General features: G+C 34.1%; 1 protein-coding gene across 1 annotated transcript in view; it reads right to left on the reverse strand.

Moving 5' to 3' along the window:
* Positions 1 to 10967: 10967 nt before the first annotated feature.
* The window catches only part of ANKRD50 (ankyrin repeat domain containing 50), a 45931-nt gene continuing 37106 nt past the window's right edge, over positions 10968 to 19792 (reverse strand). Inside the window, exons 4-5 of the mRNA XM_032146864.2 lie at positions 12638 to 16188; positions 10968 to 11173 (exon numbers count right to left, since the gene is read on the reverse strand). Coding sequence (XP_032002755.1) covers positions 12641 to 16188 — 3548 coding nt within the window. The 3' untranslated portion in view covers positions 10968 to 11173; positions 12638 to 12640. The remainder of the gene's footprint in view (positions 11174 to 12637; positions 16189 to 19792) is intronic.

Consider the following 19792-nt stretch of genomic DNA (forward strand, 5'->3'; position numbering starts at 1 on the left):
TATGTGTTCAACTGATTTCCAACAAAAATGCCAGAGTAATTCCATGGGAAAAGGATAGTCTTTTTATCAAATGATCATTATATCTAAAATATATAATGATATTGTCATATTTACTAATAAGAAAATAGAATTTTGACCTAATTGAAAAATGGACAAAATGTTCAAACAGACTATCAAGTGTATAGATGGCAAATAAGCATGTGAAAAGAGGCTCAGCATCATTACAAAGTAGGAAGAAAAACAATTAAAAATCACAATAAGATTCAATTACATATTCACCAGAATGGTTAAAATTTAAAAAAGACTGAGAAGGAACTTTTGAACCAAACGAAGTGGTGTAGACCCATTTCTCCAGCCTCCTCTCCACTAAGAATGACTGTAAACTATTTACATCGGGTAAGATGCAGCCAAAGTAGAACTCTGAGATATGGTAAAAGGAAGGCAAACTAGTTTAGCAGCCTATGACTATAGAAACAACACAGAAGCAGGATGTCTTATGACCCCTACCCAACTGATAGAGGTGACCCATGTCTCCCTTTTACCAACCCCAACCTAGTAAGAGACAGCAGGTGGGCACCACCAGCGAGGGAGATTCATCCCCAGCTCCACTAACAAGAAGCAATCTGAAGAGCTCTCCAAAAACAAAGCAAAGCAAGCGGAAGGAAGAAAATAATGAAAATAATAAATAGTAAAGATAAAAACAGAAATCAATAAAGTTGAAAGTAACAAATGAGGAAGTCAATAAAATAATGCTGTATCAGATATTCTGAAGAGGCCTATTATAATCATTAAAAATTTGAATTCATGATTAAAAATCTCCTAAAGAAAAAATTGTCAAGCCCAGATGGTTTAGCTGAAGAATGCTACCATTCAAATAAGAATTAACATCAATTTTATATAATCTCCTGCAGAAAATATGAGAGGAGGGAACACAGCTCAACTCATTTCATAAGGACATTAGTACCTTGATACCAAAACCAAAGATAGCACAAACAAAGAAAACTACATAACAATATATCTCATGAACTTAGATGAAATTCCTCAACAAAAGATTAGCAAACCAAGTCTAACAGTGTATTAAAAAATGTACATCATGACAAAGTGGGATTCATTCTAGATATACAAAGCACTGGACAAAACCCAACACCCATTCATAAAAAAACTCTTCAGTAAATTAGAAGGAGAGGGATATTACCTTAACCTGATGAAGAACATCTACAGAAAACCTACAGTCAACATCATACTTAATGGTGAAAGACTACATATTTTTCCCTTAAAATTGGGAATTTTTAGACAAGAATATCCATCCTCATTGCTCTTATTTAATGTGGCACTGGAACAATTAGCCACTGCAATGAGGTAAGAAAAAAAGATGAAAGGCATACATAGAGAAGAGGAATAAATAATATGACTCCTATTTTCAGATGGAATGATTGTCTACACAGAAAATCCCCAAAAATCTAGCAAAAAATAAAATGGAAACATTTAATTTTTAAAATTAAAACAAAAAATACTAAAAATGACTGTGAAAATTTAATTAAAACAAATTTAAAATTGCTACAACAAAAGTTAAATATTTAGATATACATATAACATTACAGGATCCATATATAAAAAATTATAAAATGGTGATAAAAGGAATCAAAGACCTAAATAAATGGAGATATATATTATATTCCTGGGTTGAGAACATCAACAAAATCTTTACTATGTTAGTTCTCTTTAAGTTGATCCACATGTTTATGCAATTTCTATCGAAATCTCAGAAAAGTTTTGAATAAACTTAGAAAAGCCTATTTTAAAGGCACATGAACTAGAATAGCTGAAACAATCTTGGAAACAAAATGGAAAGGTTCACCCCTGCTCCATATTAAAGCTTACTGCATAGCAACTCTATCAAGACAGGGTGGTACTGATAGAGGGATAGACAAACAGATCAATGGAACAAAATAGAGAACTCAGAAATAGACCCACAAAAATACACTCAACTGATTTTTGACAAAGGTGCAAAAACAAATTAGTGAAGGATTGACTTTTCACCAAATGGTGCTAGAGCAATTGAACACCCATCATATTTCATATTTTAGCAAAAATATGAACTCAACCTAAACCTCATACCTTATTCAAAAAGTAATTCAAAATGGATCATGGACTTAAATGTAAGGTGTAAAAACTGTAAAACATTTGGAAAAAAAAGGGTAAAAATCTCTGGGGTCCTGGACTAGGCAAAGAGTTCTTACATATGACACAAAAAACATAAGCCATTATAGAAAAATTGATAAATTGAACCACATCTTTTTGCTCTGCAAAAGAGTAGGTGTAGAAAATAAAAAGACAGGAGACAAAATAAAAAGACAAGAGACAAAATAAAAAGACAAAACAAAATATTTGCAAACTATGCATTTGATGAACAACTAGTATCTATAGTATATAGAGAACTTCAAAACTTAACAGTATAAACAAACCAACAAAACAACCCAATTGCAAAGTGAAAAAGATACAAACATTTCACTGAGGAGCATACATAGATGGCAAATAGACTCATGAAGAAGTGTTCAACACCATTAATCATTAGGAAAATACAAATTAAAACTATAACAAGATATCACTATACACTTATAAGAATGGCAGAAATAGAAAATTATGACAGCACTAAATGCTGGCAAGGATATGAAGAAATTGGAGCACTTACAGATTGCCAGTGAAAATATAAAGTGGTACAGCCACTCGTGAAAAGTTCATTTCTTATTTTCTTTTCTTTCTCCCTACCCTTCCCTTCCCTTCCCTTCCCTTCCCTTCCCTCCCCTTCCCTCCCCTTCTCTTCCCTTCCTTTCCTTCTCTTTCTTTCTCTCTTTTTTTTTTTTTTTTGAGACAGAGTCTTCTTCTGTCGCCCAAGCTGGAGTGCAATGGTGCAATCTCGGCTCGCTGCAACCTCTGCCTCCCGGGTTCAAGTAATTGTCCTGCCTCAGCCTCCTGAGTAGCTGGGATTACAGGCATGTGCCACCAAGCCCAACTAATTTTTGTATTTATATTTTCGCCATGTTGGCCAGGGCAGGAGGTGTCAAACTCTTGACCTCAAGTGATCCACCCGCCTTGGCCTCCCAAAGTGCTGGGATTACAGGCGTGAGTCACCGTGCCCAGCCACATTTCCTGTTTTCTTAAACAGTCAGTATCCTGTTCCATTAAAGTAGCTCAATAGGCCAGGTGTAGTGGCTCATGTCTGTAATCCTAGCACTTTGGGAGGCCGAGGAAGGAGGATCACTTGAGTGCAAGAGTTCAAGAGCAGCCCAGGCAACATAGCGAGCCCTATCTCTCTCAAAAAAAAAGTTCAGAAAAATAGTAAAAGCAAAATTGAAAAGTTCATTTCTTATAAAACTAAACATGCAATTATCATGTGACCCAATATTTACACTCTTGAACGTTTGTCCCAGAAAAGTAACTTATGTTCACATAAAAACCTACACGCAAATGTTGATAGCAGCTTTATTCATAATAGCTCAAAACTGTAAACAGATCACATGTCCATCAATGGTGACAACCATTGGTTTCATTGAATAGATTTATCTTTTAAGAGATGTCATATAAGAGAAATGATATAATAAATAGGCAATTGTGCCTGGCTTATTTTACTTAGCATAATGCTTTTGGGATGCATCCATGTTGTAGCATGTATGAGTAGCATGGCTTTTTAATCCTGAGTAGTATTCTGTATTCCACTGTAAGCTTATACCACAATTTGTTCATCCATTCACAAGTTCATAGCTGTGATACATACATACTGTGGAATACTACTCAGCAACATAAAAATACACCACCATTGATACACAAAACGGGTAAATCTCAAGGGAGTTCAGGGTAAAAAAAGCCAATCTCAAAAGGTTACATGCTCTGTTATTCCACTTATGTAACTTTTTTAAATGATAAAATTATAAAAATAGAGACTAGATTAGTGGTTGCCAGGAGAAAGGAATGAAGGGGTTGGGTAGGAAGGTGGGTGAGGTTATAAAAAGGGCAACAAGAAGGCTCCTTGTAGTTAAGGAACTGTTTTTATTTTGACTATTGTGTAGAGACAGGAACCTATAAATGTGATAACATTTAATAGAACTACATATTAGTTATATAAACACACACATACTTCACAAATGAGTACAAGTAAAACTGGGGAAATCTGAATAAGATGAGTGGATATTGTCAATGTTAACATACTGGCTATGAGGTTCTGTAGTTTTGCAAGTTGTCACCATGGGAGAAAACTAGGTAAAGGTTATATAGGATCTATGGGATCTCTTTGTATTATTTCTTACAATTGCATGTGAATCTACGATCACCTAAATTAAAATTTCAACTAAAAAGACTGACGATATCAAGTGTGTGTGAAAATGTGGAGAAACAAAAAATCTCATCCATTCCTGGTGAGAATGCAAAATGGTACACCCATTTTTGAAAAGGTTTTGTTAGTTTCTTATAAATTTTAACTATACACCTAGCAACCCAGGAATCCCACTCCTAGATACTACTCAAGACAAATGAAATCACATATTGATATAAATATCTAAACGCAAATGCTTACAGAAGCATCTTTCATACTAGCCAACAACTGGAAACAACTCAAATGCTATGAACTTGTGAACGGATAAACAAATTGTGGTGTAAGCTGACAGTGGAATACAGAATACTACTCAGGATTAAAAAGCTATGCTATTCATACTTACTAAAAGATGGATGCATTCCAAAAGCATTATGCTAAGTAAAATAAGCCAGGCATAATCAACTATTTATTATATCATTTCACTCATATGACATCTCTAAAAAGATAAAACTATTAAGAAATGAAACCAATGGTGGTCAGAGGCTGGGGATAAGAGGAGAAAATTGATTAGGTTGGCGCAAAAAGTAACTGTGGTTTTTTTACTTTTAATGGAAAGAACTGCAATTACTTTCGCACCAACCTAATAAGAACCGTTACTTAAGGTAAAGAGGATCTAAATCAATGAAGGATATAACAACTTCATTGATTGGAAGAGTAAAGATATTAGTAGAAACAAATCAATTCACCCAACACCACATTTATCTGTAGATTCAGTGCAATCCTAATCAAAATTTCAGATTAAAAAAATAATTAAGAAGACTATTATAAAGTTTTATGGAAAGCAGAGGGCCAAAAGAAAAAAAAAAGCCAAGACAATCTTGAGGGAAAAAGTGGGGGAATTTATACTATCAGATATTAAACTTATTATAAAGCTACAGTGATTAAGTGGATATAATATTGGCTCAAGGAAGGACAAAAAGACCAACCTATATAGGAGTACCTGATTTATAACAAAGTTACCACTAAAATGCAGTGACAGATAACTGCTCAATAAATAATGCTGGATTAACTTGATAATTAAGAAAAGTAAAACTATTTGAATATAAAAGAATATCATCATGACCTTGGGATAGGCAATTTTTATACAATAGGACACAAAAAGCATAACTACTAAAAAATACCAGATTAAATAAGAATCTTTGTTTATAAAAATATGTCATTATGAGAGTGAAATGGCAAAGCACAGAATCTAAGAAGACATTTGCATTGCATATGCTATAAAATGACTTAAATCCAAAATATAAAAGAATTTCTACAAGCCAAGAACCTCAAGGGGAAAAAATGTGCAAATTTCTCGACAAGATAGGATATCCAAATGGACACAAATCATATGTAACAGTGGCTGATTCATTAGTCATCTGGGAAATGCAAATTCAAACCTCAGTGTAATGCTAGTATAGAACCGAACAGAATTAAGAAAAGAGGAAAATGAAATACCAAATGTCGGTAAAGATGTAGCACAATAGAGAGTAAAAATTAATAAAACCACTTGAGAAAACTGCTGGGCAGTAGCTATTAAAGCTCATCATACACATACCCTAAAATCCAGTAATTTCGTTCATATTATTAAAAGAAATGTATGCACACGGATACCAAATATATGTACAAAACTATTGATCGCCGTATTCTTAAGACCCCCAAACTGGAAAGAATCCAAATGTCCATTAGTAGTAAAATGTATTTTAAAAAGTATGGTATATCCACACAGTGGAATACTGTGCAACAATTCAAAAAGGACAAACAGAAGAGTGTAAATGAATTTCACAAACATAATGTTAAGGGAAAGAAAGCAGCACAGAAAGGACATATTGTTTGATTCAATTTATGTAAAGTTAAAAAAGAAACAGTTAATACTAATGGTAATGAAAGTCAGAAGAGTGGTTTTCTTTCTTGGGGGTAATGTCTGGAAATGGCAAGGTAAGTTTCTGAGATTATAGTTATAGCCAACATCTTGATCCAGGTGATAAATAGGTTTGTTCAATTTGTAAAAATTTATAGCATAGCAACTTAGGATTTGTGTATTTTCCTAAATATCCATGTTAGAGTTCAGTGTAAGTTTACAAATGAAATGGGAGTAACAGACATACCCATTAAAATGTAACATCAATTCTATCAGGATATACCATTATCAGTGTTCACACATACAGAACAATAATGAGTAAAAAATATAGGCACACAGGGGTCTTCTAAACATTACAAATATATTCTTCTAAGAATACAGCCCTCAGAACTTAGCTAAATTTTGCCAGTGTGGTAATAATGGTGTGAATTTAAGAGTAGAAGTGTAAACATGCAGTGAATTTCAAATAATTTTATTTTAAAATTGGCTAATTATAATTTTACTATAACAGCAAGACTGGTAAGCAGAGGCTATATCTTGAAAATAAGATTAGCACAAATATTTGCATAATAAATGAATTTTTCCCAGAAATTCTACAACATAATCCTCAGGGTGTATCTCATCACTACTACATTCAGCCCTTCCTATCTGCAGATTCTGCATCTACAGATTCTCCCAATCACGGATGGAAAATACAATATTGGAGAGATGCAGAATCTGTAAATACAGGAGGCCAACTGTGGGACTTGAGCATACAAAGATTTTAGTACCCACCTGGGATCCTGGAACCAATCCACCCAGGATACAGTGGGACGACTGTAGTTGTAATCCTTCCAAGTGCTAGGGCAAAGGAGCGAAAACATTAATTATCACCAAGTTCTCACAGTGTATTTCCTTGGACCATTAGCTAGAAAACTCCATGTAAGTTCATTTAGCTACTGGTCTGTTTTTAAATTCTTCTATGTATACCATACATTTGTGTTTAAACACATTTTTATATTATTAATTTTTTAGAATAAGATTTATATTAATTCAACAAATTTATAAAAAATATAACTGCACAACACTACAATTTTCATGAAATTACAGAAGATACCTTGTTGGCCTTTTTAGAAACCTCTCTTTGGAGTAATAGGATAGTCGTTCATTAGTAAACATAGGGAGATTGTTTCCAGGACTCCTCTTGGATACCAAAATCCTCAGACACTCCTGTCCCTTATATGAAATAGCACAGCATTTATATATGACCTATGCATATGCTCTGTATACTTTAAATCATCTCTAGATTACTTACAATACCTGATACAATGCCTACACATCACTTCATTCAGGTGGACTCAGGTAGTACTTGGCACATAGCAAATTTGTTTTTCAGAACTTTACAATTTTTTTTTCCTAATATTTTATCTGAGATTGGTTGCATCCAGGGACGTGGAACCCACAGATTCAAAAAGCCATTTGTGTTTGTGTATACATACAGCATGTGTATGCTGTGTTCTGGTGGGGAAAGAGGTCATGAAGAAGTGACGCAAGTTTACTGAGTGAAGAAACACACAAATTTTATTTAGAAAATGAATGACCATGTTTGCAATAAACTCCCAAAATATCCACCATAAGATGGCCATAATATTCTGATGATCAAGGAGCACACATATACAAAATTTATTGGATTACTGCAATTCTCAGAGGCACAAAACCTGACATGGTGTGATACAGTATATAATCAGTCACGGGGGGGAGAAAGAACATTAAGTCCTTAAAAAGGCTTAAGAAGACATAAACATTAAATCTTTCTGTTTTTCTACCTTCCTTTGGACAGTGTTGTATTTCACTTTCTTCTTTGCAAAATGTTTCCAAATTCATTTGCTCAGGATTTATTTAAGATAATAACTTAAAACAACTAACAGTTGTTTATACTACATGCATATCATGCATGTTCTACTGGTTCAAGGACAAAATTAAAACAAGATCTTCTCTGTAAAGCAAATATATTTATTATGCACTTTCATATACATAGGGATTTTTTGAGTAATATACAAGGGATAAAATAAAACTTTTACAATGTGAAATTCAATGTACATTTTAGGCTATTTACATACCTCAAACCAAGGGAAAAATAAAAAGAAAGCATTTGTTTGCAACTACATTTGCTGAGAAGTGTAAATGGAGGACATTAAGCAAAACAAATATTTGCATAGCCAAAACAATATTGAGAAAAGTATTTACTTCTGTTTTTTAAGTATCAAATTTTTGGTGAGAATTCCAGTGAGGGTGGGGGTGAAGACAAAGAACAAAAATTATTGGCTGTACTTTGCAGTACGCACCGATTTCAGGTCATTTTTCCTTCCAAAACCTTTCTTAGAAACATTCAGATTTTTATTTCATTACTGTATTTTTATCACTTTCCTTACTATAAACTCATGATATTTAGGGAATAGACACAGACGGAATGTTATAAAAATGTTATAAGCACATGCCATCATAGTTGTGTAGTGGCAACAACTGATTTATAAAATTTAAAGATTTTAATTTCAAAAATATCTATTAAGGAGTTTTATATTTGGAGGACAATTTTTACTTTTTAATGGAGCGGAAGCCATTTTCATTTATAGTATTAAATCCCCCACAGAAACAAATAAGCAAGGCAGGGCATCTCCAGCACCCATCTTACCATCCTTATCCTAACTCAAAGTCATTTATGTTCTATTCCAAAACATAATTTATATAAAAACATCCCGAGGAATACTTACTTTTGAAAATCATATTTTTCCAATAGGTTCTCTTCCTACCAACTGCTTCAAGTGTATATAGTATGGATATGAAAACAGTTAGCTCTTTGAAAAACATAAATCCCTTATGCAATGTCATATCTTCGCCCTTTGGACACAAGGTGCAATTTTGTAAAAACAATAAAATTAAATAAATACAATTTCAATAATTCAAAGTTAATAGAAAACTGGCAGCTTTCAGGGTTCTCGTTCTAAAGAAAAATACATGTAATAGAAATTAGAGCTTCATCCTCTACAGTAATGTAAATGTACTGTATTTGAGATATGAGTAAAGTTGGTTCTAATAATAGTATGTGTTCATATTTATTAATAGACTCATTAACACTTTTAAGGCTACTTTGCAAGAGTCCTATTAAGTGTATTTAATAAATGTCCCATAGGGACAAGAATTCAATACTTGAAACATTCACATCTGAGTTACTAATATTGCCATGTCACCTTAGTATCAATTGAACTTATCAACTTATCTCGTAGTCCTTACTATGACTTATAGATGACAGACAAAATGAGTTTTGCTGACTTTAAAAAATAAAAGCAAGAAAAGCCTTACAATAAGATTCAAGTGGAACATTTATCATAATTACACATTTCTATTTCCACGAACAATGTATCACATGTGTCCTTCATATATGAAGATGACATTACTGACCTTTGTTATTAGGACATATTCTAAAGATTTTGTTCTAGAAGTAGCAATGGTTTTGTGCTGAATCTCCAGATTCTCTTTCCTCATTCCTCCTTATCAACAGTATATGAAAAGAACAGAATTTCTGGGTTCTATAAGACTAACAGGCCCATTCTAAGATCAAATCCACAACCTTGGCTTCTAAACTGTTATGACAACTTTTCCAGACATATAAACGACCCATCTAAGCTACAGCTCCACTGATTTAAGAGTAAGGAGACTAAGGCTGTGGGTCACATGCTCATTTGAACCAATTTTACCTTCCTTGTCATGAATTTCTCTCTTAACCCTGGCATCCAGCCCTCCTGCATGCAATTGTACAAAGAAGAAAACAGGAAAGAGTATGAGGATAGAATAGTGCAAATCTATCACTATTAAGTAACAATAAAAAGTACACATGTGCTATGATTGACAGGTGAGTGGTGTCATCTGTGAAGGACAGCACATTTTATATTCATCCAACCAAACCATTAAAATTAATTCAATTGATTTTGAGTGGGGCTATTTTGGTCATGCAGCAATTTACAAAATAGAAACCGCTGAGAGAGAAGCCAGCAAAATTAATTTATTTAGCCAGGAGGAAGAGGTCAGTTTAGTCAATGAATTATTCAGGGATCAAAAATCTACCCTTAGATAGGTGCATTTCTCTCTGCACACACATGTGACTGAGGCATGGCTTTGTCCCTGAGAATTTTCATGCCTCAGGAATGATAGTCTGTCTTCTTAGAGGTGGAATGACAAAGTGAATGGAAGGTGAAATTGTATCCCAGCGGATGAAATAGGACTTTATTCTGCCTACAGACTGGTTGGTTGTTTGTTCTGACATGTTTAGCCAGAGATGAGAAGAATTCTACTGGGAAAATCCAGATTTAAACTACTTAAAGCAGCTCCCTAAACTACTATAAAATATTTTTTTAAACTGCCAAGAAATCATTTTTTCATTTCAATGTATAGAAACTGATTTTTATCCAATGCTGAAGGTGTAGTGAACATAGAACAGTTGCAAGATTTGTTTTATTGAGCAACATCTTTAAAGATACAAGAAACAGGCCATACACTGTGACTGAAACAGTATGTTTAAGTTTCTTTTGCCACAAAAAGAAAAAAAAATAAATACAAGGAACACTGCCTTTTCATATATATTTGATTATGGCACATGCACATTTTTTTATCAAATCTTAACTTAAAATACTCAAATTTTCTTTTCAGCTTTTATCAGGGAACTGCAGCATGTATCTGCATTTTTAAAAAGTGCTTATTCCTGTGTAGTGAATACAAAGCACATAAAATTAAATTTTTTTAAGCACAGAGGGTTACATTGAGAAGGCAGCCTTACTATTTAGGCACATTACAGTAATTAAGGTAACTGTACTGCAGAGATCACATTCTTCATTTTTTTTGTTTTTTCAGCAAATTAACAGGCATATGTTTCCATCCAGTAGCTGAAGAACCACTCCATCACAATGTCTTCTGTTTCACAGAATAGGAAACTAATGCAAAAGTTAAAAAAAAAATTAATTTCTACATTGTATTATATAGCTACATATCATTTTAAAACTTTATATAATACATTTACCTCTATATATCTTTATCTATATATTTACCATGCAAAGCACAAAGCAGACTTAACTATTATTTAACTTATAAGCCACTTTTTAAATTCCACAAAATGTTTACCTTAATTCTGGTGTTTCATTTTTAATATGTATTTATACTTTGCCTTTAAAACAGATATCATGAGAGTTGAAAGGGTGCACCATCAGAACTAATTATTTTAAAAACGAATTGCATTTGGGGACTGAATTAACTACTTTATTCAAATTATTTTTGAATGACATTTGACTGGTCACCCCTAGATTCATATTGAAGGCTGTTTATTAGACGATATGAGGAATTTATCTGTAATAGTGTTTTACCTATTATATCCCTAAAATATATTTACAAAGACAGAAGCAGCAAAAAGGAAAGAGTATATATAATTTTGTTAGAGGAAGAAAAATCATTAAGCAAAGTGGGATAAATATAGCTGCAGTGTAAGCTAGGAAAGACCCCTAATAAAATCTTCAAATTTATCTCCAATATAGGAAATGTGCTTCTGAAAAAGTATCTAAAATATAAAACTTACATACCTATTTTCCCACTAACATCCCCTATATTATTAATGAAGTATCCTTTGTCATGGGGAGGAGAAAAAAATATTTTTATTTAACAAATATGACTAATTTATCTAGGTATAAAGTGCCCTAAATACCAATATTGCAAAAACATCCATTTACCATTTTTCACATCTATGCCTTATGTGTGAAAACATTACTTGGAAGAGTCTCAAGAGATCGGTCATCATAAAAACTACCTTCTACTAAGTTTTTGACTTCTTTCTGAGTGAAAAGGATTGAAATTAATATTTACTATCTACTATGTGCTACAGACATTATTGCATTCAAACCAAAAAGATGAGTTTGAAATAGCCCCTCCCTCTGACACCATCAAAATTCTTTTAAAAGGAGGACATAACTGAATAGGAAAGAATTCTTAATCTGGGATCCATAAGTAGTATATTAATTCATTCATTAGTTCATTAACTTATTCAACAAATTTTTACTGGGAAACTACCATAGGTCCAAGCACTATTCCAAGTACATGAAATACAGTAGTGAACAGACAGAAAACCCTACCCTCACAAAGGTTGTATTTTTAGTTCAGAGGAGAAAAATAATAAAGAAAACATCTGAAGTATTTTAAATAGTAAGTGCTTTGGATAACATAATGCAGGCAAGGGGGAAAGGAGTGCTAGAGGCAGGAGAATTTTGATGTAAAGGGGTGATGAGGCAGGTCTGGCCCAGATGACATCTGAGTAGAGATTAACTGAGGGAATTGGCCTTGTGATCAGGGAAAAGAGCATTCCAAGTAGAGGGAACTATACTTTTGTTTTTTACTCTTTGACAAAATATTACCTTTTATAATGGTGTTTCCTTTTTATAGTTGAAGCTAGGGTCAGAACCTTCAATCTGAAGCTTCAGAGCTTGTTTAAGGCTTAATTCTGTCTCTGAGGAAGGGTATCCCTCCAACACTTCCTGATGCCCTCTATCTTGCATTGTTCGTGGGACTGAAACCCTACCAAGAAAAACCTGGTTGCTCTGAAGATGATAATTTGGATTTGTCATTATTCCATTTCTCTTCTTCTGTTCCCCACTTTGTTGGTGAATAAGAAACTGCTGTTGAGATCGACCAATTTCCTGCTGAGCTGAAGGTATCATAATTTTGCATTGAGATTCTGCTGGCATTTGTTTAGGTGGTGCAGCAGTCCCGGATTTGGCTATAGGTCCTCTTCTATCGAACTGAGTCATTTCATATTCTAAAACCTTTGGCTGTGAAGAATTACTTTGTTTCGCTTTTTTCCCAGCTGATCCCGACTTGGCAGAATTTTCTGATTTCCCCCCTTTATTTGCTTTAGTTGACTTCAAACTGGGCTTTACTTGACTCCACTCAAATTCACTGCTTGGTGAATTATGACTCTGTCCTAAGGACTGTGTTGTGGAAGATGGGGAAACAATTGACTGTCGACTTCTACTGCGTGGCAATGAATGCTGCTGAATTTGTTCTGTAAATGACAAGTTATGAAAGCTATCAATTGGCACTGTTTGAGCCGTTGCTGTAGATGAAGTAGTTCTCAAAGATGAATTTTTTGAGCTTTTCAGGGAATTATTTGACAGTGATGACTTCTGCCGGTCAACTGTAGAATCTGGAGATTCTGAAGGAGAACTAAAAGCATGAGCTGGCCCATTAGGTAAACCACGTAACGAAGGCTGCATATCCCCTCCACCAGTACTACCAGAGCTATTTGATTTAATTGTTAATGACTGCATTTTTGAAGACACTGACTGTAGAGGTTTTTGCTCCATTGTGTGAACAGGAGATGGTGAACAGCCATTCAAACTAGATGCACCGTATTTTTCTAATAATTTAATTATCTGAGAATGTCCATTTTTTGCTGCAACACGCATAGCAGTGCGTCCAAATTGATCAGCATGGTTTGGATCAGCACCATGCTCTAATAAGACCTGCACAGCATCAATGTGCCCTTCCTGGGCTGCAATACAGAGTGCAGTTGCACCTTGGTTACATGTATGGTCAACCACAGCACCATGCTCAATCAGAAGCTGAACCACTTTTACATGGCCCTGCCAGGCTGCAGACTGCAAAGCAGAGCGCTTTTCATTGTCTGCAGCATTGACGTCAGCATGGTATGCTATCAGGACCTGCACCATTTCCATATGGCCTTGCCAACAAGACACATGAAGTGCTGTCCTTCCTTCAGCATCACTTGCTTCTACGTTTGCACCATTTTCTAAAAAATATTCGGCCATTGTAAGCTGATTTTCTAAGGCCAAGATATAAAGTGTGGGCCGACCATCAGCATCTTTGCAGTTAACATCAGCTCCATGGCTAAAAAGCAATTCAACAATGTCCCTGTGCCCTTCTAATGCAGCAACCCGCAGTGCATTTCTTCCATCATAACCTCTTTGATCAATGTTGGATTTGTTTTCCAGTAATATTTGAACACAATCATAATGACCCTCTTGTGAAGCTAATATGAAAGGGATTCGTCCATCATTGTCAATCTCATTTGTTCTAGCACCTTGTTCAATAAGTGCTTCACATATTAATCTGTGCCCTTCAAAAGCTGCCATGTGCAAAGGTGTCCATCCAGCATCATCTCTGTGATTTTCATCTAACCCTCTATCCAGTAGAGTACGTACCACCTCAACATTTCCTTGTGCTGAAGCTATACTGAGGACTGTCCTACCTTCACTATCAATACTATCCACAGCTGCACCCCAAAACAAAAGTGTATTTACAACTGATGCATGACCCATAGAAGCTGCTGCTAAGAGGGGTGTACGACCATTGTTATCTGTGTGATCTACATCTGCTCCCCCTTCTAGAAGCAGGTCAACCACATCAACATGTCCTTCATAGGCAGCTACCAGCAGTGGAGTCATGCCATCTTTATCACAATGATCCACTTCAGCACCTCGATCAATTAAAAGGCTAACAACTGATGCGTGCCCTTTACTTGCAGGCACACAAAGTGCAGCTACAGAGAGTGCAGTCCTGCCATCAACATCCTCATGATTTACTTCTGCTCCATGGTCCAGTAGGTGTTCCACAATCTCTCTATGTCCCATGTATGCTGCTGCTATCAAAGCAGTTCTACCTTCATTATCAGCTTTGTTCACTTCAGCGCCATGTTGTAGCAAATTCAGTACAATATCCTCGTGTCCTCCCCATGCTGCTGCTCTCAAAGCTGTTCGGCTATCAGCATCTGCACAATCCACTTTTACGCCAGCATAAAGTAGTGCAGAAACTACCTCAGTATGGCCACCCCAAGCAGCAGATCTTAATGCTGTCCAACCATCTTGATCAGTGTGATTAATATTTGCTCCACACCCAATCAAACAATTAACCACCTTGGTATGTCCTTGTCTAGCTGCTAGGGTGAGTGGTGTATGTCCATGAGCATCTTCTATCTCTAAATCTGCTCCCCTAGAGACAAGTAAATTGACTACATCAAGACTGCCACTATATGCAGCATTAGCCAATAATGTTCTCCCATTTGAATCACACTGATTTACTGAAGCTCCATTATCTAATAATGTCCGAATGGAATCCTCTCTTTCTAAGGCTTGTCGAACTATGCATGATGTGCGATCATCTTCACTGTTGACATGAGCCCCAGCTTTAACCAACAGCTGTAGCACTTCTTGTTCCTTGGGTATTAAAGTAGAAAGGGAATCTCTGACAGGTGTACCATTCCATATCATCCACAGAGCTAACTCCGCTGTCTCTAATTGTAAGTTTGAGTTAATTAAGTGCAATGCAAATTCTTGTGCTTCCAATGGTGTTAAATTCTTGGCTTGACAGGTATAACTCATAGCCAACATTCTGTGTCCTTCTGCTGCATTACATAAATACTTCTGAGTACAGTGTTTTACATCCAGAAGCCACTCTGCAAAACTATAATGAAACAGTATTTTTGTATTTCCTAGTCCATCAACAAGAAGTTTGGAGAGGACATCTAACTTGCGTTGAAAATCTTCCAAAGTTAACGACATGTTTTTGGTCCATACTGCATGATATAATTCCGTTATGGTCAAAGGTCGGCAGGCTGCAAGAATCACATTCAAAATAGGCTGAACCTTTGCAAATTGTTTCCTTACAAAAAGTCTTTGGCACAGCCAGAGATATAAACCATTTAGAGTTCCTGGGATGTCACGAATTTCTCTTAACATAATAAAATTTTCTACAACTCCATCTAAAACTCGTTCTAGGTAAAGAAAGCATCCGCTGCTTTTAATGTGCAGTTGATTTAACATCTCTGCAGTTTCTTTTGTGAGGTGTTGTCGCAAAGCTTCTTCTTGATCTAAACGATGAAGAATGTACTGCTGAACATCCTTGACAATATATGCCTTCCGAAGGTCATCTAAACTTATTTTTCGAAAACCTAATGAAGAGATAAAAAAGTAGATGTCATCAGTTGAAAAGGATTATAGAAGTTACCATATTTTCAAAGAGAATGTCAATATAACAAAAAATAAATCAATTAATAAATTAATACTAATAAGCAGATCAATTAATACCTATTAGTATGTAAATCAGTTTTCTTTTCTTTCTGCAAAAACACACTGATGGCAGAAAAATTTCATTTTCCTACCTACAAATCGAACTACTTATTCCTTTAGTAGCTTGGTGCCTCTCTCAACTCCATTGTAATAGATACTAATTAAGAAGCAGACAGTCTTACGTAACCATAAAAGTACCCAGTTAACATCATCTGAACTCCCAAGCGATTAGGAAAAAAAAGTTGCAGGAGAAATAACAAGTAAGGTTTCTTTTTATAAAATCTTTTCCATATAAATAATTTATGTATTTTCACCTATACACATGAATATACACTAGCCTTAATTATGTGACTGAATATTTACATCCAATTAGAATATCCAGTCATTGTCTTTAAACTACATTACTGCACATTTTATCAAATTAAAATAACTAAATCTCAGACCATCAATAAATAGCTTGAACCAATTAAGATCTAACTTTTTGGCTAAATTATGGTCAAGAAACTTCAGCACTGTAAAATAAATAATAAGATTTAAACCAACCTAAAAATATACTAGCTATAGCTATTTTAAACTCATTTTAAGTTCTTTAAAGGAAGCCACAATTTCACTGTCTAAAGGCAGATGACATCATGATGTACAGATATGAACTTATTAGACAATTGTGTATTCATCTTAACAGAACAAAAAACTGCTAGGTGAATGAACTTACCAAGTCTCTAACATGACCAGATTTGCATTTTGAAGGAATATTCTAACATCTAAAGAAGAACTGGAGCAAATCAAGACTAAAGGAAAAGCCTTTTTTAAAGAGGCTGTGATAAACTCTAGATGAAAATCACTATGAGCCTGAACAGCCATGGTGGTGGCAGCAGTTGCAGCAGCAGCAGCAAAAATAACATGATGGACTTGGGAATTTTTAATAAGAGCTAGATTATACAGTGTTTGGTGAATGTGGAGAAGTAAAGAGAGAAGGACGAGTCAAAGCTGACATTAACTTGTGGCTCTGCCAACAGGACTGAAAAAGACCACTGAAGGACAAATAATAGGTTTGTAGAAAAAGCTGATGAACTCAATTTTGTAATACTAAGCTTTAAGTATGTAGACAAAATGGACAGTTATTGAAAACTTAAAAACAACCTACCAAGAATAAAATATGAATAACAGTTGTCCTAATATAACCCTTTGTATATAGATTTATATAGCCCTAAATCTATATAAAAATAGAATCTAATTTTACATATATACGTATACACACACAATTGGTTATTAAATCCTCAACAGAAATAATTTCAAAAGATAAATTTCAATTATGAAAAAGTCACTGCTCACCTGAGGAGGGTTTAAAACATACCTAGAAATTTACAGCAATCTATATTTACCAGTGATGTGAGATGATTTGCCTCCACATCTTTTTCTGTGTGTCCATTTGCTTTTGGCTTTATCAATTCACTTAAAAATTTAAGTTAGATAAGGGAAATACCCAGTACATTGCTAATAAAATAAGTTACTTGAGAAATAACACTATTTTACGTTATATAGTGTTTTAAAGTTTCTGAAGCAATGTAATACTTTACATTACTTTAATGTAATACTTTATATTACATTACTTGATTTACATGAAATATCATATAATACATTATGAATAAATATCTAAAATTTAAACCTAATTAACTAAGATGTCATGATTGGAACTTGAGATTATTAAGACAGAAACTCCAGAGTAACAGGTAGGGTTCTACAGAAAGGAATAAAAGAGAGCAACATTTATTGAGAGTCAACTAAGGCAGCAGTTTAAGTATTCATTATATATAAAACTTCCTTGTCTGTTAAGCCTGGGAGATAAATATTTCTATTTTAAAAAATGAGGAACCTAAAGCTCAGAAAGGCTAAATAAATTGCTCACAGTAACACAGCTAGAAAGTGATAAATTTTGATTGTTTTGTTTGACTTTGAAGTTTGCTCTTTTCATTAAGATAGGAACAAGAATAGAAAGCTGTGAAAGAAAACTCAAGTGTTTGACAGGGGAGTGAAGAGGAGGGAGTAGAGACATAGGATTAATTCTATAAGAAAGTATAGAATTTCATAAAGAAAACTTACAGAGAATTTGTAATTTAGAGAATAAATCTCCCCCCAGTCTAAATAATAATATGGATTTTAGATAGAAGAAATTATTATGTTCATGACCAATAATAGTTATAATAGTTATCTCTTCATTAAAACAGAACTAAGAATATCTATTAATCAACAACTTATATATCTTGAGTTACGGTACTGAAAATAATTACTTTTAAAAATTGTAACTGCTGACTAATACACATGTAATCCTCTTATTATGAACACACACAATATATAGCTATCACAGCACTTTTAAACATAAGATAGGGCTGAAAAATAATCAACACTTCTAGGGGAATAAAAATATGACTTACTGAAATGATGGACCACCTACCTCCCTATTTCTTTTCTATTCTTACTTGAATAGAAGTATTTTTCTATTCTTTTCTATTCTTACTTGAAATTTTCTATTCTTACTTGAAACATTTCTATTATTTTCTATTCTTGCTTGAATTATTTCTCAGGGTACCGCATTACGCAGTACTGGTGAAAACAGAGTGAAAAGAGAAGACCTGTGCCAATATTTATAAATTGATGCTTACTGAAATTACTTATTATCATGAGGAACATATGAGGATGAGCAATACGAAAATAAAACCTAAAAATATAACAAGAAGTTTAAGCAAATGCCAGCATATTAATATACAAATAAAATATGTAAGCATTAAAATAGTCATTAAAAAGACAATATGGTGACACTGAAAGGTTTGTCAATATTAAATTTAAAAAGCAGAAAACCAAATTGATATATAGCATGATCTTAACTAGGAAGGGAAACATATACAGAATTTAACACAATGTGTTAATAATAATTAAGCACTCATTATTATCTGGTGTAATATTTGTGTATGTTGTCATTTAAAATATGTTCTAAATGGAGCCTGTATTACTTTTATAATCAGATAAAATAAACACATAATCTTTTAAAAATCTTGGAGTGTTAATTTTTTGTGCACAAAATGTTTTGAAATAGGCTGCTATTTCTTTCAGTCCCATAACAAGGCCTAACAACTATCAGGCTATGATAATACCCTAGTTGTAGTCAAAATTCTGCTTAGTGCCAAAGTAATTTTCATTAGATTAATCTGAAGCCGTTAATGAAAATGCTACTGGTCAGTATAATGAATACATCAGAAAAGTTATAAAAACTCTCTTTCCAAAGGCTTAATCCTCAGATATGAGTAGGTGAAGCCAATTTAGACACAGTAAAGATCTTAATGTTACTGGCTATGATGATACACTTGCCAATTTTAATTTCAAATGCATGCAACTCAAAACACATACATTTCAACTTAAAACATAAGCAAAGACCAGAAAGATATGTGTAGGACATATAGAAGGAAAACTGGAAAATCTAAGGAGAAACTT

This window comes from Hylobates moloch, unplaced genomic scaffold (assembly GCF_009828535.3).
Source record: "Hylobates moloch isolate HMO894 unplaced genomic scaffold, HMol_V3 SCAFFOLD_3, whole genome shotgun sequence".
NCBI lineage: Eukaryota > Metazoa > Chordata > Mammalia > Primates > Hylobatidae > Hylobates > Hylobates moloch.